General features: G+C 37.5%; 2 protein-coding genes and 1 long non-coding RNA gene across 3 annotated transcripts in view; 1 reads left to right on the forward strand and 2 right to left on the reverse strand.

The window, feature by feature from the left end:
• The window catches only part of LOC139969104 (uncharacterized), a 37,355-nt gene extending 16,697 nt beyond the window's left edge, over positions 1-20,658 (forward strand). The window contains exons 2-4 of the long non-coding RNA XR_011793650.1: positions 10,629-10,771; positions 20,128-20,243; positions 20,631-20,658. This is a non-coding gene — a long non-coding RNA (uncharacterized lncRNA). The remainder of the gene's footprint in view (positions 1-10,628; positions 10,772-20,127; positions 20,244-20,630) is intronic.
• On the reverse strand, positions 188-9,452 carry LOC139969093 (methylthioribose kinase-like). The gene is made up of 8 exons (XM_071973872.1): positions 9,255-9,452; positions 7,098-7,226; positions 6,078-6,207; positions 4,446-4,617; positions 3,580-3,817; positions 2,234-2,390; positions 1,709-1,811; positions 188-1,113 (listed from the first exon to the last, which is right to left on the reverse strand). The coding sequence occupies exons 1-8, from the start codon at positions 9,315-9,317 to the stop codon at positions 939-941; spliced, it is 1,167 nt and encodes a 388-aa protein (XP_071829973.1). The 5' UTR covers positions 9,318-9,452; the 3' UTR covers positions 188-938.
• On the reverse strand, positions 13,285-17,910 carry LOC139969079 (uncharacterized). Its single transcript, XM_071973842.1, has 2 exons — positions 17,758-17,910; positions 13,285-13,898 (listed from the first exon to the last, which is right to left on the reverse strand). Exons 1-2 carry the CDS (start codon positions 17,816-17,818, stop codon positions 13,480-13,482), a joined length of 480 nt encoding a protein of 159 aa, XP_071829943.1. The 5' UTR covers positions 17,819-17,910; the 3' UTR covers positions 13,285-13,479.
• Positions 20,659-23,894: the final 3,236 nt, after the last annotated feature.

Below are 23,894 nucleotides of genomic sequence, written 5' to 3' on the forward strand. Positions count from 1 at the left end.
ATGCTAAACAGTCACGTTAGCCCAATATGTAGATAACATATCCTGATCAGAAACACGTTTTGCAGACGGCATATATATATATATATATATATATATATATAGATATAGATATATATATATATATATATATATATATGTATATATATATATATATATATAGATAGATATATATATATATATATATATATATATATATATATATATATATATTTATATATATATATATATATATATATTCAATTGTTCAATTCTTTTCTTTACAATTAACCGACACTATAACCCATCTATAATTATATTTATCTTTCTGCTGATTTGAAATATTATCTGTTAAAACTGTTACAAAATCACGACAAGTCGAGTCATTTGAAGTCCATTCAATTTTTGAATAAACACTTTTCTTCTCTTCCACTTCGAAACAAGCGTTGTGATGCTCGGATATCCGTATCGAAATATTTCGAAATATAATCAGTTTAAACTCTTTGTTATAATTTCTTAACATATGTTACATTGATGACCAGTTGCCACTCAGCAGGACTTACAAACAGAAATTACTAAAATACTAAACACACAATCATATGCATAATGATTGACTGGACTAACTAGACTACTCTAATATAGGTTTCGCCAATAATCTCGTCCACACTTTAACAAAAAGTTGGTGACACTTTACTGCAAAATGCATAAAATCTGCAATTTGAACCATCTTTACAAGGTATATACTTACTAATCAAACATAGGTACATTTGTTTAAACTTTTAACCAGTCATTACGGTATAAGTTGAATCAGCCTTTGAGTAATGAATTCGTCTGTAAGTATTTTTGGCAAAGTAGCATCTGCTGACAGGTCTAACACGTATTACGGTGTTACAACAGACTTCAGTTTATACTGATTAACGGTTGTCTCTTATTCACGGTACAAACCGATCAAGCCATGTACATTATCCAGATGATGATGGAGACAGAGGGAGTGAATCTATTTGTAATATGTTCATCAAATCTTCGATTGTCTTTATTTCTTTATAGTTTTCGATTAATTTGACCCCTTGTCTGATGCAGCTCTGTTCGGCCAGTGGGTAGTCGTCGGATTCGTGATAGTGCGCTGCGCTGAATGTCCTATCAAAAGAAAACAAATACTATTATTATTATTTGAAAGATAAAAAAAATGATTATGTTTCGTTTGTAGGGAACTTTTTACTCAAGAAAATAAAAAATCATTTTTCATTCATTTTTGTTTTACCCTCTAAACTTAAAATTGCACATTCAATTCTATGATATGCCTATATATATGCCTCTATATTCCTATATATATGCCTATATATATGCCTATATATATGCCTATATATCTATATATATATATATATATATATATATATATATATATATATATATATATATATGTAAATGCAATGGAGGTAAACGACAAAGGCAAATGAAAATATATAAATAAAAATCGTAATGAGTTGGAAAATCAAGAACAGTGAAAAAACTTTCAGCCTCCACCGGGATTCGGCGGAAGGCCCGTGGTTCGAATCCCGGTGGAGGCTGAAAGTTTTTTCACTGTTCTTGATTTTCCAACTCATTACGATTTTCATTTGTATATATATATATATATATATATATATATATATATATATATATATATGTATATATATATATATATATATATATATATATATATATCACAATGAACACGCATATTTACACTAACCTTTTGCACATTTCACATCCAGTGAAACCGACAACTTCTTGAATGATGGTCTCGCATTCCTTCTCAGTCAACCAAGTCGATATTTCTCGGAAGTATTGTTTTACTATAAAAAAAAAATTCAATGACCCAAAATCTTTTTTTTTTCTTCTAGTTTTGAAAACCACTCAAATAATAATTATGTCAAAAGATATATCATCGTGTGTTGGTCTTATTTTAAACTATGATAAAAAAAAATACGTGTATATATACTATTTATACTTCTAACAAGAATCTTCAATTTTCATCCTACACTCAAAAGCTGAAAACATTTATTAGCACAACTGTGTAGACCTAACTACAGACCTTGTAGCTTATAAATGCTTTCAAAATACACCACTTCACGTCTAAAATGTTAGAGTATAGTCCCTCTCCTCCTCCCCTCCCTGCATGGTAGTCGACGGGCCATGCACACTCCCCCCCATATTTTAAGTCCTGAATCCCACCCCCCCCAGAATGTTGCTGCATATATCAAGAAGACATAATCACCTGCGTTGCACATCATGGTTCGTAGTCTCGACGCAAAGTCCTCGCCGTCTTTTCTAGGATAAATCCGGTGGACGTGATAAAAATATAAGAAGTGAGCAAGCAGGAAAGCTAAGTCCAGGGATTGCGGACCAACGCAAACAAGTTCTGCATCAATGATCTATAGAAGAAGAGAAAATAAAGTGAAAACAAACTTTGCATTTGTTTTGCGTATTGCGTATTGCGTAATGCGTATTGCGCATTGTTTTATTGCTTCAGTGTCACTTTTTTCTGGTACTTCTCTAAACATGGGTTTATTGGATCAAATAAGTGAGCCATTGGTACTATCGAACTCCTGATAAAGTTATGGAGAAACCAAATGTTGAATACTAAGGAAGGTTTGCGTAATGCGTATTGTGTATTGCGTTTTGCGCATTGTTTTATTGCATCAGTATCACTTCTTTTCTGGTACTTCTCTAAACATGGGTTTATTGGATCAAATAAGTGAGCCATTGGTACTGTCAAACTCCTGATAAAGTTATGGAGAAACCAAATGTTGAATACTAAGGAAGGTTTGCGTAATGCGTATTGCGTATTGCGTATTGTGTATTGCGTTTTGCGCATTGTTTTATTGCATCAGTATCACTTCTTTTCTGGTACTTCTCTAAACATGGGTTTATTGGATCAAATAAGTGAGCCATTGGTACTGTTGAACTCCTGATAAAGTTATGGAGAAACCAAATGTTGAATCCTTAAGGAAGGTTTGGAAACGAGAAATAACATCGATCAGTTGCCATTGTTTCTTGACCGTGCATTTGCAATTAACTATTATAAGTCATTTTCTTTCTGCTATATCTTGTTTTCGTATTATTTTCTCCTTATTACTTATTCAATATTCTGTAGGTTATGACATAACGACTCAACATTGTCAAATCTTTCCTCAAACTCGAGTGACATTATTATTTACAACAATCATTATGGTAACCATGTCTGAGTTTACGCAATCCCGGTGTTTACAGTTCGTATCTTACAGATTATCTTAGTTTCGCTATGCCAAAAGAAGAACGGAAAGCCACTTCCTCACCCCATCCACCCATTTTTATTTCAACACCAATACTTTTCACAAGTTTCTATGGAACGCGAAAAGGGAAAACTTATTTCGATGCTAATTTTAACGTAAGTTTAGACAACGGAATTTTAGACATCAACGTGAGTTTGAGCAAACAGCATGGTAAAACAGCGGCAACAGCTTTAGTTTAGACAACAACAAACTTAGTTGAGACAACGAAATTTGGTTGCCCTTTTCGCATTCCATAAGTTTCGGAAGGTAAATTGATTACTATATACTTGAGTTGCCCGAGTTGTCTTACTTTAACGTCTTCTCCGTTGGTCATCACGGAACCGGAATGCATGTCACCGTGAAGAAGGCATTCCTTCTTGGTCATATAGATCTCTCTCAGCTCAAGTGTATTTGATACAACTCTCTTGTTCTCATAGAGCAATGCGTGGTATTCCTTGGCGGCTGCAGATGGGAAATTGGCTGGGTGATCTTTGATCCAGGGACACGTGAATACGTAGGTATAGTGGACGTTGCGCATCGTTTCATTCCTGTGTCAAAAAGGAAAAAGTAGAACGAACAGTGTAAAAGTCTCGCCTCCTTTGTTCGCGCGCGCGTGTGTGTGTGCGCGCGTAAGGAGAGGAGGGGGGTAGATCAAGTACAACGTCCTAATTCTGTTCCCCTCCTGCTCGACCGAAATACCATTGGCGTAAATCTAGACGAGAAAGATATTATGGTCTAAGACGCATCCCCAGCTATACATGATTATCCACAAAATATCAGTACATGCATAAAAAAGCAGTGGTGCTAAGAAAATAATTAAATTAAAACATTATATATTAAGGCATATTCATTTGCTCTGCAAAGCTTCAACTTTTACTATTTGATGCAACTGTGAAATGTGCATCAACATCATTTCCCCCTTTTACTTGTCCATGCCTCCTACCCCCTACACCCTCCCCCTTCCCGCCCCATGTCAGAACACCACATGAGATATCTCATTACGTCATTCTGAAGGAGACTTTGATAATTCTGTTAATAGTCCATAAATAACAAGACTGTTATTCTTTGCATTTGGAGTCAAAAAGTCAGATGTGTACGTATGTGCGATTTACACATTACTTTTTCAACTCAACAACTATCAACATTTGATTTAGGCCATCAACAAGAAGTGCATACCTGAACGTTTGCTTCATAACTTCAAATTCCTCCTCTGGACAATATTTTTTGTGAGTAACTCGATGCAAGGTAGTTGCGAACTCAACAATGTTTCGGAAAGCGCCTTGTTTGATGTCCCCTCTCATTAAAGCCCAATTCATGTCCTCGTAGTGCTTCAAATCTTGCATAATCACTGTCGACAAAATCAAAGAAAAATACTCTTGCTCACTAAGTAAAATACATAAGAGTTTTTAGACGTTGAAAGCGCCGGGTATTGACCTGGCCGATATTGCACTATAACTTACCGCCGTGGTTTCCTCTTAAATCGTGTTGTCCCAACGGTCTAGCGGTCAGCATGTTACTACACAGTGGTTAAAGACATGCAGTGCCCGCTTGCATACACATGTCGCGTGTCGAAACAAGAACCTCTTGTACGTTTGCTAACTTCGTGAGAAGTTAACTCTGAAATTTGCATTTTAGGACTAAATGATCATCGCGACAATGTGGCATCAACAGTAAAGATGTGCACAGTATTTTACAAAGTTTTCTCAGTGTACAATATGGTTTCCTACTTATCGTCACACTAACTGCAAGAATGTCCACTTAGCTAAGGTTCATTTTACCACGGACGGTCAGGCAACAGTGTATTTTCGTCATGGGCCCAAATATGCTAATGATATAGTTTCTATAAGATGATCTAAACAAGTGAGATAATAGCCTACCAAGTATTTCCAAGTAGAGGTTAATGACAGTTTTTTTAAATGCGACAGTTGTATATACTATTTGTGTAAGTTCGTCACAATCCATTCGTTCATCATTTCATGGCTACACACTGTAAAAAGAGTCACATTTCAGGACAATTAATCTAGAAAGGTGCATGGATTTACATTCATAATTCGATTTCGTATAACACAACAATGGTGCAGCCCAAACACTTATGGAAAAATTAGGCCATATTGCAGATGAATATTTATTACTCATTAAATAAATTGTATTATACTTTATCTGCCAGAATTGAAGAACATTTGGAGACCGACTGGCATAACACTTTGCCACTGCGTAACTTGATACAAGAACTAGAATGTTATTGTTTTTTTTTGTAAATTTAATGTTGCAATTACTTCTTGAGAAAGAACAGGGTTGTGCTGTTGCTACCTTCATTTTGTATATCATTTCATTTCTTTTTTCATCCCTTTTATGGACTCATTTGACATTAATACAAGTAGACATGATAATTGTGTGAGTTCTTTAGTATTACAATACAACTCAATCATTGCCTATCAATATAATATTTTCTTATCTTTAGTTTTAATAGTATATAACAATATCAATACATACAGTGCAGCCGCAGAGACAAAACGTACAATAAAACTATTCAAATATAACGATCGCGTCTTACACAACATTGAGAAGCAAAACATTACGAAGAAGAAATACTAAACAGGGAACCAAACAAGCAATGAGACCCTATTAAAAGAGCGCTAACTGCAAATGAAATCATTCTTACTAAATGCAGTTTTAAATTCTTGAAGGGAGATTGAAGGAGGATTAGGCTTATTCTTACATAGAATATATAGATTTCCTCTCTAAATTTAAGTTTAACTTACAAATTGAATTGTATATCATTTCAGGGATTGAAATATTAAAACTCACTAAAACTCTCCTCTTTGTCCCAGTGGAAAACTTCTGGAACCTGCCCAGGGCAAACGTCGTGTAACTTCCTTAAGGCTTTGCGTTCAAGGTTATTTCTGCTTTTGTCCAAAGGATAGTTCGGACCAAGAGCCTGCACAAAAGTTTTACAAAGCAGAGATGATACTGTGACAACAATTGTTAACTTATACTAAATAAAGAGAGGCTACCGATCGATATTTTTACGACTCCCTAATCCTTTGAGTCAAATATTAGTTTTCCGAGTTTAAGTTTCACTACAGTACTAGGTTTTTTTTTGTCGTGATTTTTCTGTATATTGCCTATGTTCATGAACATTTCGTATCATAGGTTGACCAAGATTTAGCAAAAAATAATTATTCTTTGACCTTGTAACTTATCTTACGTCTAATTCCAAACTTCCAGTATGAATATACAACAGCATACCATTACGTATTGCTTTGCATAAGTTCCTGTACTTTTGAAAATCCCTCAAGTACGAGATACAACTCCGTAAAGGCGAGTACGAGGAGATGCGACTATATGCTTTAAATACGAGTATATATAGTGGAGTGTTAGCTCCATATATATTGTGGAGTGTTAGCCCAGCGGTTAACGCCGATGCCTTCCAATCATATAAGGTCCCCGGTTCGAGTCACTCCAAGATTAATGTATGTCACCCAGTTACAGAGTTGTTGACAATTCATAATCATGGACGTTAAATATGAATGTAAGAGACTGACTTCGGTCAGCTTACGGCTTTGATAGGCCAATGAGGCTTCTTACGGGAGTTCCTGCTTGCGGGAGGATCTAAAATACAATACATACATATATACGAACTTATACTAGAAATCAGCTACTAAAACTCAAGTATCTAAAACCACAAAGCTGGGACTAAATTCCATGCAAAATGCAGCTTTTCTAAGAGACAGCAATGAACTGATTTGTGAATCTCACTCGTGTCTTTTAAAGCTATAGATATAAAAAAAAATTGATCCAAGCGAACACTGGACAAACTAAATTCACCTTAATAATCGGTCCTGCAAGCTTTACGATGACAGTCTTTCGAGGGTCGGTTTTGCTTGAAACTCGCATCACATAGTTGACATTTCCAACTCCGGGCTCAGTAAAGGACAAGTCGTCCGTCTTGAGAAACTGTTTGTGATATGGTAAAGAAGTAATGTTAAAGATGAATAGAAGAAATGACATCCGGGTATCTGAAAGGGTTCAGTGATATTTTCATTTTTTTTTCATTTCATTTCTGTATTCCAGTATAAATTCACAGAGAAACTTATAAATAGGATACAAATATAACAATATACAGAACATCAAAAATACAGGTTAAGACATATAAAAGTTTATGAGATTAAGATAATAATGAACGATAAAAAACGTTACAAAAGTTATCAAAATTCAAGAAAGGATATAAGAAGCTGTCTTTACCAGTTTACAAAAAGGGGCTGCTCTGTAAATAAAACGAGTTCTTAAAAGAGTAAAAATTCTAAAACATTATCGGAAAGCTACAGTAAAGGATCTAAGAAGCCGTTTTGTACAAAAAGGGCTGCTCTGTAAATAAACGAGTTCTTAAAGAGTATAATTCTAAAACATTGCGTGATAATTGGATTTCTCAAATTATAAGTGTTTATTGCCCAGAGAAATGAGCTTGGAATGTAGAGGATGTTCGTTAGTAGTTGAATATTTTTGACATGTCTTACAAATTCATTTCCTAGCAGATTCATTGACTCTATATATACAAGATTCTCACAATTAAGCCTATGATAAGGACATGGCAGCAAAACCAAAATGAAATTCATCCGTCTGCTGTAAGGAACAGAATTATGGATGAACAAATGATACGTTATTGATTTGAGGAACAGATAAATATAACAAGCACCGATTCAACCGTTTTAAGGATCAAGTGGATAATATGACTATAGCATTAACAAAACACCACTATACGGCATTCGTTTTAATGAACCTGTTAAAATATGGATGGCCAAAGGACATTTCGTAGAGGTCAAGGAGCTGTGTTAAAATACAAGAGTATGGACCTTCTGTGTGAAAGTCCTCAGTTTGTGAAATGATAAGAATATGGATGAACAAGGCTCATATATACATTCGTCTTTAGGAAGAAGTGTGTCTTTGTGCGTTTGTTTTGTATTCTGACCGAGGAGTTGAACAAAAGAATTCCAGGTCCTCGGTTGTGATTTCTAAAGAATCACCACGTCCTCGGAAGAATTCTATTGTATGGGGTATTGTTAAGGTTAAGGTACGTGGATTTGAACAATGGAAAATACAATGGGGTCCTAGGTCTGAATGTAATACAAACATGTGTGTGTGTGTGTGTGATGTCATAAGAATTGGGATACAGAAATGACATATGATTATTGTTAAGGAGCTATGTAAAACTACAAGAGTATATGTCTGAAATCCCTCACTGTGTGTAATGATAATAATATGGATGAACAACATGTGTGTGTGAGTGTGTGTAAGAAATGACAAGAATATGGATGATTAAATGACATTTCATCTAGCTTAACGAACTGATTAAATGGCCTTCTGTATCCATATGAACGCGCAAAGAATTGGCAATTCAAGTTTGTTAAGGAACCGCACGTTAAGAATTGAATATGAATGAATGAAGGACGGACTCGTTATCCATGTTATACTCTGAGCTGCTACGAAACAGGATATATGGCAAATATAGCGATGACAAAAATGTTTACGTTTTTCTAAACGGACTTGTGATGAGAAGATGGCCTAAAATTGAGCTTATGTATAGAGGCTTTATACATTCACTTTTATTGTTAAAATTCATATGATTTATAATAGGTCATTCTTCAAACTGACTACAAGGTTAAACAGAAGGGTAACCAGCCCTCAGTGTATAATATAAGACATTATTGAAGGTCTGTAACAACCAACATCAACTTACTCGATACAAAAATCAACTCAGTCTGCAAATATGCGTAAACGTGCTGCAGGACTATATAGTTCAACTTCCATTCGTTTGTTTTCTTTGTATTAGACCATGGTTTTGAGGGTAGATATATCATTATCCCAAGCAGTCAGTGTAAGGAATTGGGATTTTTTTATATTTGAATGATATTGACGTAACAAAATTAATGTAGTTTGTACGGCTTTCCTTTCTTATTTTCTTTTCCAAAATCGTTCAATTCTTACCTTAGTAAATGTGTGTTGACTTTCAACATTCCTCAGTATTGTCTTGATATGCTCGATATCCATGATGATTTCTGTATTATATTTCTGTATATCCGGTTTAGCGATGATTTCTGTCTCAGTCAGTCAATGATCACGAAACATGTCAGCTGAAAAGTTGCCACCAACAGAAAGACGTCGAGACTTTTTATCCAACTACAGATTGTGTACTTAAGCAATTTTTAATATCTTTTCGATATCGTTATCTGAAATCATTAGATTAGAGGTCACAGCCTGTCTAAATATCAGAAACAATAACGAAAAACACACACATACACACAAACAAAGCCACAAAAAAAAAACCACACACGCACAGATATAACGAGTCGCACATATGAATTTACTTAAGGATGAATAAGGAATGATAACAGAATTGTGCCTGCTGCGGTCTTTCTTGTAAACAAAACTGTTTAATTAGAAAATATTGTCTTAGAATAGGCCTAAAATAAATAAAAATGAAATATCCCAGCTCAAAATCTAAACGCTCATGATATGAAAATCTACTGGTGCCATGACAAGCCATCAGCTATTTCATGTGAAAGGGTGCAGTGGCGTAGCTAGAGGTTTTGGCGCCCGGGTGCAAGAGTAGAAAATTGCGCCCACCCCACCCCACCCCCACTACTGAAAGAAAAATAAATTGCGCACGAAAACTTTTGGTTATATAGTTCGGGCAAGCCGTTACAGCCCCCCTCCACCCTAAATCAAATTGTGCTCCTACGCCTATGATATTTCCACCTTTCGAAATCTACTGCCTTGAAACTGTATACTGAAGTACCCAAAATTTCAGTGACATGTAGTCATTACAGAATACAGAACAGAATAAATTTTTTTTTAAAAAAACGGTAGAAATGGACTGAAAAGAAATCACAATCTATAAATTTGCTAATAAAAGCAACTACATTCAGTTCAGATTCTTATATGTATCTGGAAAATATTCATGCCTGACGACATACATCAATTTCGTCATGTTTTTCTAAAAAGTGCTTATTTTTTTAAAAATCTCATTGTCCCATTTCAGCGCCCCCTAAACCCGGCGCCCGTCTAACTTTAAGGGGTTTGGAAACTGACGAGTAAATTGTCCATGGAACGATTGTGGTACGACATTCATTGCCATATAGACACGTGTTGCTATGGAACATAGGACGGCTTGTGTCTTCCCGACAAGTACTATTGCAAAATACTTCAGGTGTCTTGGCCCAACATAACATGTCAACGCATGTACAATATATATATATATTTTTTTATGAAGTATTATAGATTTAGACCAATTTCGTTCAAAGTAACGAAATTTGGCAAGTAAAGGAAGCTCATTTTTTTGTTCATAAATCATTGATGCAGGAGTAGTTTCTAGATGACGATGATGACGAGGATGACGATGATGACGATGATGACGATGGTGACGATGATGATGACGACGACGACGAAAACGAAAACGACCTACGACGACGATGACGATGGCGATGATGACGACATATCCTCAGGTATCAATTGAATATTTTACAGTTATCAATATGTTAACGCCATCGGCGTATACATTAAACCTGGACCGACTACGTCAACGAGGACAACGCACAAAACAACGAACCAACAATGCAGGATCATGTGACGTTTTTCCTTGTAGCCCTCAAATCTTGACACGATCCACTGTGTGCACGTGTATGTACCTGTACATACACAAGCATAGCATAGGCAAGAACCTCCCAATTCAGCATCAAAAGTGCAACACCCAGCCAATGAGAAGCGAGGTATTCAAACAATGGCCTTTACCGCACTGGGAAAAAAAATTCGCGCCCCGGATGGGTTGTCATCCTGAAAAGATGCCCGAACTATAGAATGTCTCGTATGTTTCTGAGAAAACTGATCTGAGACGTTGGGCGCTTTGATATTATGTTTATTATATATTGAGTGTACTTTGCATCTTTTCCATTTGTATTAATACTAGAAGACATTGAATGTTGTTTGCACTTTACAGGGGCGTATCCAGGGGGGCGCAACAGGCGCGCGCCCCCCCTATTGGCCGTCACCAAAAAAAAAAAAAGTTTAGCAAAAAAAAAAAAAAAAAAATTGATGACGACCTTTATGTGAGATGTCGGTGATCGCTCAACCCCCCCCCCCCCCTCCCGTATGCTTTATTTTTTGTTTGCCAAAAAAAGGTTCTGGCGAAGTTCGGCGGCATAATAGTTTTAGAAACATAGATGGTAATTGTGTTTGTATTATCACTATAAACACTAAATGACATGCCAGCCATACTAAATTGTGCATTTTGTGTCCATATTTACTGGAAATGTTGCTTATTATTAAGGTCGAAAAATGGATCACATATGGCCATGGGCGGCGATCCTGGGTGGAGGGGGATATATCCCCCCATGAAAATGGGTGGAGGGGATGTAATGCACCATATCACCCCCCCCCACCAAATGCCAGGGATAAGAATATTTTCATGCCTACATTTATGCATCTTCGTTAATGTACGGCTCTTTTTTAGCTTCATTTCTCGCCTACCATAAACGCAGTGCGATCTTTTCAAATAAAGCGTCTTTATAAAGCAAAAATAGTTGACTGTAGGCTTCATTGGCCCTATAACAACAAAATGTATTATTGCGCCCACGGTATTGATATAGTACATATATTCACCCTCATAGTATTCATATAGGCCCTATAGTAGGCCTACACACGTACATGTTCCCTCGAACAGCTGAGAATCTCATGTAACCAGGGTAATGCTTAATACACGTTTCACCTGGATGCCCTAGCAATCGGTACCTAGGAATGTAACTATGTGTAATTGTGTATTGCATGTGTATAGGCCTATAATAGCCTGCATGAGGCCATTTTCTTCATCGAATAATATAACAGAGCTCTCGAACATTCTAACGTTGCGCCTGAAACAAGATTGACAGGGGCAATTTTCCCAAAATAACACCCGAAATTTAAAAAAAAGTATTTTGGATCCTGATTATGAGATATTTCGGACATGACATCCCTATTTTAAAGTTGGGTATATGCCGCTTGGAAACCTCGGGAAGTGCCGTTTCCGGCCATCTAGAGGGTTTGTTAATCCCAAAATTTTCTTGTACGCTTCGCGCCAACTCATGGTGGCGCTACGCTTAGATAGTTAACAAGGTCATATCCCCCCCCCCCTTACTCGGAAGTACGGATCGCCGCCCATGCATATGACACCATTTTGCATTTCAACCCTTCTTTGAAAGCAAACATTGTACACCCCTCCCCTTAGACCCATCCCCCAGGACGGCGATCATTCATGCCTGGCGCCCCCCCTATTGGAAAATCCTGGATACGCCCCTGCTTTAGGTTAAATGTTATTCAAAAATTCTGTATAACAATACAACAACAAAATTCTCAGAGGGTTGTGAACGGGGAGCAGAGATGAAGGAGATAGAGAGGGGGGGGGGGGGCGCCGGGGAATTACGACTAAGGCGGGAGGGTTAAGTAATTTGAGAAAGAGGAACGGAGAGGACCGAGGGGAATATGAGAAGATTGGTGGGTGAGTCCGGGTAGCTATAGGTAAGGGGAGGTAGGGAGGGAAGGGAGAAGAGGGTAGCAACGGAAGGATGGAAGAGTTCAAGATGTCTCGTGTACTTGCGGTGAAAGATGTAGTTGTTTTCCTGCAGAGTAAAGAGGTACAGCAATTACAGTTCTTGTCTATGGGGACACGCCACTGTCGGATTGAATCGTTAAACTCTTCCAGATATTTCATAGTATCCTTTCTGTTGATAAATTATTGGGTCTTATATTGGAATTGTCTGGCCTGAAACAGTGGCGTCGGTAACTAGGACACGGGCCCCATTTTTGAAAACTTTATTTGTGGTTAAATATGTATTAAAAACATTTTCACCGGCCCATCTAATTGCGCTCGGTCCCCGGGTCTTTAACCCCCCCCCCCTCCCCTGACAAAGATTCCCTCTCCCTCGTCTTGGTCCTGAAAGGTGTTTAACATCACGATGCTGACAATATAGGTACACATATACTCATCTTGATTTGCTCACCGAAAAGAGATCGTGCTTTCTTTATTTTCTGATTATTTATTCCTAAAAAGTCAATCCACCACCATTACTTGAAATCGAAACAATACTAAAGTACATGGGAAATATTTCCCTTGATAGGATGGGTGTCTATAGACTAAACATCGGTCAGTTTGGGTCAGATACAAGCTTCTTTCCCGCAGTATTCATTTACCAAAGAGACTCATTGCACCTAAAGCAGCTTTCCCCAGGGAGCCATACCAGCTTCTCTCTTCAGGTGTTAGCTCGTCGTATCCCTCGGGCAGTCGCTCCCCTTCTTCGGCCAACACTCTCGCTTTTAACTTCTCTGCAACGTGTGTAGCAACATGTTTACCGACACTGTGTAAGAGAGCATGCCAGTCAAAACGCTCCGCTGGAGATAACTCAGCCATTTTCTTCTCGAAGTCATCTAGCATGGCATTCTCTCTGTTATCATGTATGAGTTGTCTTTCCTCTCTCTGTTTTGGCTGATTCTTGTTGTCGGCTAGAGCACCACGGTGATGATGATGGAGCAGTTTATGAAACAATCTGTGGCCGCGGCGACTAAGGGCATCCGCGTCAAGAATTTCGTCCTCGATGGAAGCGGCTTTAATAAGTAAATAAATAAGAATGGTGGTGTATAATGTGGATTGCTTATGATTTGGTGGACATTTTTGCTTTTTTTTCAGGATGATCTAGTCAGAATAGTCTTGATATCTTATAGTACGAGAAAGTAAACACAATTTTGTATTTTCCCTTTTTTTTTAATTCTTTGGACATAATTCAGTCATACAGTTTGTTAACGTCTGAAACAAGACTTTAACAATCCAGTTAGGATGATTTCAGCGCCACAGATCAGACCAATTTGTCAAAGATTGCTTTCGGCAGAATTAAGTCTTGACATTTTATAGTCCATGAATAGATATAATATGTTGGTGCAGATGTTTATGCAGCGCGTCTGGTTTGCAAGATAATAATAATAATAATAATAATAATAATAATAATAATAATAATAATAATAATAATAATAAAAATCATAATAATAATAACAATAATAATAATAATCATAATGATAATAATAATAATAATAATCATAATGATGATGATAATAATAATAATAATAATAATAATAATAATAATAAAAGGTTATTTATTTCTATATTTCGCATTATACCGACGGTCTCGCTGCGCTTTATAAGAAACAAAATGAGTACAAAAATACAGCATGGTAGAACCAAAACTTAAACATTTACCAAATGGATCGAAAAATTACAAGGTTCAATGAGGGTAGCACGTGAATAAGTGAGTTTTTCATACACTTTATAAATTGTCTATGGTAGGGGCATTCCTAATGTGGGTGGGGAGAGTGTTCCAGAGTTTTGGGGTCCGAAAATTGAAAAGAACGCTCACCGTAGGTCTTAGTTTTCACTTTAGGTGGCTTTAGGAGAATAGTACTGTTAAATCTGAGTGTGCTAGTTGGGATTTGTAAGGTGAGTAAGTTGGAAATATAGTTTGGAGCAAACCAAGGATGGCTTTGTAAATGAGGGAGAGAAGTTTGTACTTTATTCGTTAAGAAACCGGAAGCCAGTGAAGTTGGTGGAGAATAGGTTTACTGTGGGATCTGTTATCTGTGAGGGTAACTAATATAAGGGCGGTGTTTTGAATGCTCTGAAACTTAGAAATTTAGTTTAAGCAGGAAGACTATATAAAAGTCTGCCACAACAGTCAAGTATGGATGGTACAGAGGCATGGATAAGTGTCTCAGTCGACTTGTGATCCGGATATTTGCGAATTTGTCTAATTTGTCTGATAGGATGTGAGGAAGAGAAGCAGATTATATTTACATGAGGAACCAAATGGGCCACCAATGTGAGTGTAAAATAACACCCATATCTTTAACAGCGGGAACGGGAGATATACAAGAACCGCTAATCTTAACGGAAGTTACAGGGGTGGCATAGTCACCTTTAACTGTGTTAACTTCTCTGGACTGCTCCTTTAATGTCTAAATTGAAAAGTTGGCCCCTCAATGCATGCTCTAATGTTATCATTCAGTCATTGTTAATACATTGTTTTATAAATTCTAGTAACTGCTCCAAAGAAAAATATATCATTTTACCTTTATGTAAACAACCAAGCACTTTTGGATGATATTCAATAGCATTTGTCACTGAAAAATTGGCAAAATTGAAAAACAAATCTGACATAATTATGTAACCATGTAAGGATAAACCTCAGCCCGTTGAGTTTTTTTGTTGCATCTAAGGACACAATGGTCTGAGTATTACTAACTATAGTCAGTCAAAAAGATCATTTTACAAGTATTATTGAAATACAAACTGGACGTATCGCAGTGTAAGACAAAATCATTGAAGCAACAGGTCCCATCTAAGGGTAAAACTTGCCAAGGTTGTAAACGGCATCTGATTTGGAGATCACAAATGATTGTTCATCCAAAAGTGAACTTGAAGCAACCAGGCTGACAAGTCTGGTATCGAAGGAGCACATTGACTAATTTTGTTCTTTATTTTTCTTCTCCAAAATTTCAATCCAACATTTTACTTCAACGTTGGATGGATGGATCTAAATATGAACACATAAAATAGGGATTCCAAATAAAAAAGGCGATTACTAAAGTTTTGTATAACTTCACATCTCCTTTTATAGGCCCTATAGGTTAAAATGAGAATATCCAATCCAATCCAAGGTCATAACAATAAAGCGAGAACTTGAATACCGCGAAAAATATACAGTACTTTGCGGGCGGAGTGCAACTATGGCATGGCAGCTGTTTGCTTCAAGTTTACTGCTGTTAACATCACATCATCTGTGACAATCTCTACGATCAATATGTCGAATAAGCTACGCTATATACAAATTGTATACCACAGATTTGACCAGGATGCTTAGAATTTTGTTTCTCTTTCGTCTGTCAATAATGAATTTTTCCCTATAGCTATATATCCTTTTAAAGCAAAATGTATCAACGTGATTTGATACGCTGGTTTATCACAAGTTAAACACCTCATAAAAAGCACAAAATCTTCCAAGTTCACTTTTTTTTTATTCCCCACATCTTACCCCGTACCCCCCGAATCCCATATAACTGTTATAACCCCCTTATTTCTCCACACCTTTCTGTCTTTGTCCTTTTCTAATTTATTCTCTACCCTCTTCCCTTAATCCTCTCTTTGTCCCTCGGCAGTTTATCTCCTACCTCTCCTCTTCCCCTGTTGGTCTCTTTCTCTTCTCCATCCCTTGTCTACTAATCCTCTTACATCTATCTCTTTGTGTTCACCTTGCTCATTCGTGAATTTGTCCCTTCTGTTACTGTGACTTGTCATTTAGCCTCTGAAGAAGATCCTGCTAGGACCGAAATATCAGGCCAACTTACTTTTACACACTCTCTTCCACAGGCTCTTTTGTGGATAAGCAGTTTGCTAAAAGTTTTATTTTATTTTTGGTACAAAACATGTCAACTTCAAATGTTGTTATTTCGAAAATGATATGTTGAAAATGAATTCAACACTGTGGATGCTTAGAAAATATGTTCCTCGCTCACCGGTCAATTTGTTTGTAACAAGGATCATTCTTTTCAAATTTCTGCCTAAAATTAAGTTGTTCTTGACAACGTGTTCTGAACTGACAACACTGGTCTATGGCATATGATTTTATCTTTGAGCTATCTATAAAGTTAAGCCGAGATTTCTGACACTTTGTTCAGCTTGCAAACATTTACGAACCACTCCTTCCTCCACCACCCCAGAGGAAAATTAAGGTATAAAGAAATTTCAGTTAAGTACAAAGAAAAAGATTATTAAAAAAAAAAAATTGAAATCGGCATATTTGAAGTATCGGTAAAGTAAAAAGAAAAATGAAAAAAAAAGACACGAACAAGTGATCTCAGCATAACAAATCATGTCCACCACCAACTGAGCTCTGAAGCTCTTGGTTGGTGGTGATCCCTAATTTTTCATTTGCTGACGGTATATCGGTGAGACGCCACATCACTTTTGTATTTGTGTATGTTAGATCCTCCTGCAAGCAGGAACTCGCGAAGAAGCCTCATTGGCTTATCAAAGCCGCAAGCTGACCGAAGTCAGTCTCTTTGCACTTCGGTGCATTCGGTGCACCTTGCACTTCGGTGAAACCATGAAGGGATCAGAACCCTCCTCGCATTGGATGCAAGTAAGACATTGTCAGAAAGGGCGTTCAATTAAAATGATTCGATTAATTTCGGTTATAATACCAGTACACTATATAATCGCCTTAAAACATGTACGTAAACAGGCCTTCTAAAAAAAAAAAAAACATGTATACAACTGACCTCTAACAAACATCAACAAGCACTTGCAAATAAATGATGGTCTTATACTCTAAATGCAGAAATATGGAAGATACAATATTCAAAATGGACAACTTTCGACGGAAGAAAAATAAATAAAATAAAAAAATAAGCATCTTACCGAAAGTTTTGACCGAGCAAACGATGAAGGCAAAGGCCAACAAACATCGAAGAAGCGCCATGTTTCGTTTTCGACTAATTTAACTTCTAGACTTTCTGGAATGTTGAAAAGCGTCGGCAAAAAGAAGATTGAGGAGGACAGGAAACAAACATTGCTTTTTATAGAAAAAAAATACAGAAATTGGAAAGACTAATTTATTAGAATATCTTTGTCGAAAAAAGGAGGGTAAAGTAAATCATGTGTTGTTGTCATTTTCCGATCAGAATATAAATTATATTATAGTGTATGAGTTTTTGATTTAAAGTGCCCTTCATGCCAGGTTAATGATGAAACGTTTCAAGCGACTCGAATTGCATAGCACGTCATTGGAAATCATGACCTTCGAATACGTTACCATATAGCCTCTAATACATGATTAACATATTATATATAATTTAGTTTTCTTTTTTTAATACTGAGAACAAAAACATCTACAGTTGTCGGTTCCTCAATTGTTTTCTAAAATTATTTTAAAGTTTCTCAAAAAAGAGAGAAAAGGGTCAGTTTCATTCAATCGACGGAGCATTCATTCAGAGACCGTGTAAAATAAAACGTATATGTATGCCAACGATTTTGCCACCGATCACGAAGTTGCTGCCGGAGCCTGAGAAACTCCACCGGCGGTCATACGATAGCTTAAGATGCCCTCACGAATGGCCCGATGTTTTAACGGTCAGAGCCGAATTTGAACATTTCCTTTATCGTGTGTCCATCTGGTGTCAATTTCGGGACAGTGTGACGCAGGCATTAATACATATTTTCCAGCATTTATATTATATCTTTCCTACTTCTTTATTACATTTGATCTACCTGTGACATCCTCACGGAGGTCAGTAGCATTAAGTAAGCATATGCTAAGTATTAATACTGTGTACCTCACGCAAATTCAACAGTGACTATACAACATTATAAACCCTGACGGAGGTACATGGTACCATCGTTCATTTGGCATGTCGGCACGGCGCAGCTTTCCCGGCCTGAGTATTCGTTTCGTAGTAAATTCATACCCAAAAACAGATATAGTTCCATCTTGCCAAGTATGCACTACAAAGGGTGGGGGAGGGGGTACTCCCGGTATTAATAACATTTACCCTGACCCAGTCCTTGCCAGACATACATCAACACTTAGTTTAAGCAACAAACGTGGAAATATTTTGTCTTGAAAAGTAACCGAGTAAACGAGGACTCAATTGGAATCGAGATCGGATAAAGTGGACTCGATGTTTCGGGTTGTGGTGTGTGGCCTAGAATACAACCAGTGTATGCCCATACAAAAATCGAGGCCCACCTGAACATATAATCCTCTTCTCGACCGATTTCATCTCGTGTATATGACATAAAACAAATTCAGTTCCATCATTGTTATACCACATCTCACACTTAAATTAATTTTTAATAATAATGATAATAATAATGATGATGATGATGATGATGATGATGATGATGATGATGATGATGATGATGATGATGATGATGATGATGATGATGATGATGATGATGATGATGATGATGATGATGATGATGATGGTGGTGAAATCTCCTCGGGTATCTATTGAATATTTTACAGTTATCAATATGTGAAAGGCCATCGTACTTCCTTCTAGATTTTAGATATATAAAATTATAAATGAATCATGACCCTTCACGACGGATTTATTATTTGGTGAAGCATCCACCAGGAAGGAAATAATTACATCCCGTGTATACCTCTAACTTTGTCAAATGTCAAGTGAAGCTTTGGTATATTTCAGAATATACTGAAGTACTATAAATTAGTTAGCCAAGGGGAAAGGACATGTTTTTACCTCTACTTACGGATAACCTTACACTTTGTGATAATTTATTGTACAGCAATTTGACCGTGACCATATTTTATCTTACATCACATGATAATATATCTTTAATTCAATATGCTAAATGTTAATCAAGAATAAATTAATAGCCAGCATATAGTTGCATTTTGAAGCGAATCAATTTCCTTCATTTACCAAATTAATCACCTTTTCTGTGATGTAAAAGTGCAAAGATTGTATCTAGTTTACAAGCAAGATCTTGTATGAGCTGCATTTGGGAAGTATTTGGTATAAAAACTTCATCATACACTTTAAATATTTTAAGGATTTGAACCTAGAACAACTTTAAGTCTTGTAACGATAATCATGAAAAAAAAAAACGACATTTACTTCTAAATGTCGCTTTTTAGCCATTCTTACGCAAACTAAATATTGTGACTTGCTACATTTAATTATAGACTCAATATAATGATTGCAGGTCCAAGCAACAACATGTACCGTTTGATTTGTTCATTTCCATTTATTTCGTCCTCCAAAGGGAGCGAAAATTGTTGTGGCTGTTTCTTGTGACATCTCGTGCAAGACTTCGCCAACAAAGATGTTCCAAAACTCCATATCTCTGCTCTAACCGATGTCAACATTTCTAATTGCTCGGTAACAATTTTATTATCATCCTGTTTGTACAGTCTTTGATTTTCTGATTACAATTTTGGTGGAGTCATAATTGACCTTATTCTTAAATGGCTATGCTAAAAGTCACACTGATACGTCATAAGGGAACTACCCATTGGTTATTCATTTGCCTCTGTTACCGTCGGTGTAAGGGTAGGTTAAGTGGTTTTGAACACTGGAATAAATTACATACGACCTGGGAAGAATAAGACCAATACTGCGGGTGTACACTCCCCCCTCCCCACCCCTCCCCTCCTTTTCGACCTCACACAAAGTATTTCATAAACACAATCATAATTTGTGGTCTTAATTTACCTCAAAATGCACCATTTGAAGTCTAAACTTTTATTTTTCTACCCTTCTTTAAAGGTTCCATGCCCCAACGTGAATCAGTCGGAGGGGGCGGTGGGGGGGGGGGCGGAGATGATAATATGGACACCACCTTTGAAGTACTGTGCACGTCACTTCGATGCACCCCACCCCCTCCACACCGCCACCTAGCCCTCTCTCCCTCTCTGTATTTACACACGGAACAGCCAATGCGTGTAAAGGAATGTTAAAATAAAATCCATTCAACAATAAAAACATATATATGCATAAGGTTGCATTGTTACAAACTAAGACTTCATTGTCGTGTCCGTTTCACTAGTTCGACTATCTGCTAGACTGGAATTCGTCTTTTTTTGCCTCGCCTGGGACAGTGACTTGCAAAGGATTTCAAAGGTTATGGTTGCGGGGAGGGTGGGTGATTACAGATTTCCCCGACTGAGTTAGGTAGGGGGATTGACCTTAATGAACGAGGATTTATAGGATACTAAATCCAACTAAATCACGTGACATCGTGTGTTTTTCGCTAAGAAATGAAGCCAGTCATTTTGACGCAAACAAGCCTTTTCTCTGTCGATGTTAAAGTTGATCAGTATTGACCTCAAATATGCTAGTAAGTCATATAATCAAGGCCACTCATGCTATAACTTCAAAAGGCATTTCGCTGTCAATCTTTAACGTTTTCTGATTTGTTGCCTCATTGAGACCATTTGTTGTCTCATTTAACACTCATATTACGTCTGGAAAAAAACTTGGAGATTAAAACCAACATTGGTATTACAAATGTATCAACTTTTTAAATTTTGTTTATTTTTAGTAGTTAAGGGCTAAATACTGACAAGGTTTAGTGGATTAGTTTATTGAAGTTTCCTCTGTCAATTATAACAGCAATGGGTGGTGTGGATGTGGGTGGGGGGGGGGTGCATCGAAGTGGCGTTCACAGTACTTCGAAGGTGGTGGCAAAATTATAATATAACCCCGCCCGCGTCACCTTACGACTGATTTACGTTGGGGAATGGAACCGTTAGGAAGGGTAACAAAATAAAAGTTTAGACTTCAAGTGGTGCATTTTGAGCTATATTAAGACCACAAATTATGATTGTGCTTATAAAATACTTTGTGTGAGGTCGAAAGGGAGGGGAGGGGGGTGTACAGCCGTAGTATTGGTCTTATTCTTCCCATGTCGTATAGCCATCTGATCCCCCCCTCCCCCCGTTGCGCAAGCCCCTGGGGCGGAGTTGCCGTCAAGAACAAAGAACAGTGAGTAATTCTAAGACTCAGAAAATATGCATTTAAGACTGCATATTTTAGGGAAGCAAAACAAAACAATAAGAAACAACAATTCTTCGAAATAGGACACATAAAGTATTTCATGTTGAATTTGATATATTCATTGGAAAAAACAAGAGATTGTATCTCTATTTTATAATGTATCATATTAAATCAATCCAGCACTATACTAACTATTAAGACACAAGGAAAAAATAAACTAACTACAGTGAGTACAGCGCACGTTTTGTATTGTCTGTAGCTCAGTGGTACGACCCGCAGTCTCGAAATCAATTACATTTCTCCTTTACCTTGTGATGATTTATTTACCAAGGGCGTAACCTAAGGCAGCCTTGGCTGCATGGTGCGCCAGTGAGTGCCACCAGCTTTTCTCTTCTGGGGTTAGTTCGTCAAATCCCTCTGGATTCAACGCAGCCATTTTCTCCTCTAAGTCATCAAGCAAAGCATCTTTGTCCTCCCCATCGTCTCCAGCGAAGTCCCTCTTTCCTGGCTCATTTGCTGCTGGTTTACCATGGAAACGATGAAACAGATGCTTCAAAAATCCTCGGCGAACGAGAGCATCGTCGAAAGTTTCGTCCTCCATCGGGGTAGCTGTAATAATAAATATCGTATAATGTGTGGTTAGATCGAATTATTTTTAATTCAGCGCGCCAATGAGAAAATAGTTTGCTGGAAAATGTAAAGCACATATATGTTTATGTCGGTATCTGGAGTATTAATGTGGCGGCTTGTAAATAAACCCCTCCCCCCCAAAAAAAAATAGTATACAAGGCTCAATAACGTCATGTGCGGGTTGTGAATGTCTGTGTGGTGTGAAGGGGGGAAGGGGAGTGGGAGGGGGAGGGGGTTGGTGTAATCGACGGGAACCCAGGAGACTTGGTGATGATGAGGGATAAAAGGGGACAGCAAGGCTAGGTGGAATAGGGTGGGGGACAATGGAAGATCGAGAGAAACAGTGAAGGCAAAGGGGCGAGGTTGGATGAAAGTGGGAGGGGTGGGACATCGACAAAGAGGGGAGAAGCAAAGGAAAGAGAGACGAGAGGTGAAAAGAGGGAGAGGTGAAGAGAGAGAGTACACTTTAGCGTTTAATAAAAACCATTATCAGGGATGTGCCCAGGACTTCCTGAGTGCCGGGTATACTGATCGCCGTCCTGGGGAAGGGGTCTAAGTGGGAGGGTGTGTCCCCCTCCCCTTTGAGAAATTTTTCGATTTATGAAGGTGCTCAGATGCCAAAAGCTGGCACTTGTGTAGCTTGTCAAGCACATACACAAGTACTATAGTTTGCTAACAATTTACATTTTTAAAAACTTTTTTAGTGAAATATATTACGTACCTGGTAAAAGTTATGATATAGTTTGTTTCAAAGAGATTTTTACAAGGGACCGATTGAGAGCCGTAAGTCATGTTTCTTGCATGGGTAACTGATGCAGTATTAGTCAGTATGACTTTGGCATATAGGCTAGGCCCAATTTATGTTGAATATATTGTTAGGAATGTCGGGATTTTAGATGAAAATAGTGCTGGGCGGTATATAAACGATTGTTTTAAGACAGTTCTGGGCGGTAATATTTAGTGCTGGGCGGGGCCGCCCAGTGCCGCCCAGTGCCGCCCAGTGCCGCCAAGTGCCGCCCAGTGCCACCCAGCGTAGGCACATCCCTACACGTTATGTTTACTAGTTGGCTATGCACTATACTAGGAGTGTTCTCTTCCTCTAGAAAGGAGAAACTGGCACAATCAAGGATGCCCATTCCAACTAACATACATATACATTCGTCCACACACACACGCACTAACATATATGGTAATACTTGCTTAGGAGAAACAGTTTATAACATGAACCCATAAAGAACTGCCATGTTTAGTTTGTCTCGATGATAGTAACTTCGAAATCTCGAAAATGTTTGAAACAGTCTTCAAAGAGCAAATGGTGAAGAAGAGAACATCCAATGACCTCTTTTTATGGAAAAGGGGCGAGACTTTGAAAGCCATTGAATTGCGAAATGTCAGTCAAAGGAG

Source organism: Apostichopus japonicus, chromosome 6 (genome assembly GCF_037975245.1).
Source record: "Apostichopus japonicus isolate 1M-3 chromosome 6, ASM3797524v1, whole genome shotgun sequence".
NCBI classification, from domain to species: domain Eukaryota; kingdom Metazoa; phylum Echinodermata; class Holothuroidea; order Aspidochirotida; family Stichopodidae; genus Apostichopus; species Apostichopus japonicus.

What these genes read in the sequence shown, in the direction of transcription:
- LOC139969079 (XM_071973842.1), bottom strand. Translation starts at nt 17,818, where the DNA reads ATGGCGCTTCTTCGATGTTTGTTGGCCTTTGCCTTCATCGTTTGCTCG. An exon ending in TTGCTCGGTCAAAACTTTCG is followed by an intron (nt 13,899 to 17,757) that starts GTAAGATGCTTA and finishes TACTTATTAAAG; the next exon opens with CCGCTTCCATCGAGGACGAA.
- LOC139969093 (XM_071973872.1), bottom strand. Translation starts at nt 9,317, where the DNA reads ATGGATATCGAGCATATCAAGACAATACTGAGGAATGTTGAAAGTCAA. An exon ending in GTCAACACACATTTACTAAG is followed by an intron (nt 7,227 to 9,254) that starts GTAAGAATTGAA and finishes TATCACAAACAG; the next exon opens with TTTCTCAAGACGGACGACTT. An exon ending in GGATGTGAAATGTGCAAAAG is followed by an intron (nt 1,114 to 1,708) that starts GTTAGTGTAAAT and finishes TTCTTTTGATAG; the next exon opens with GACATTCAGCGCAGCGCACT.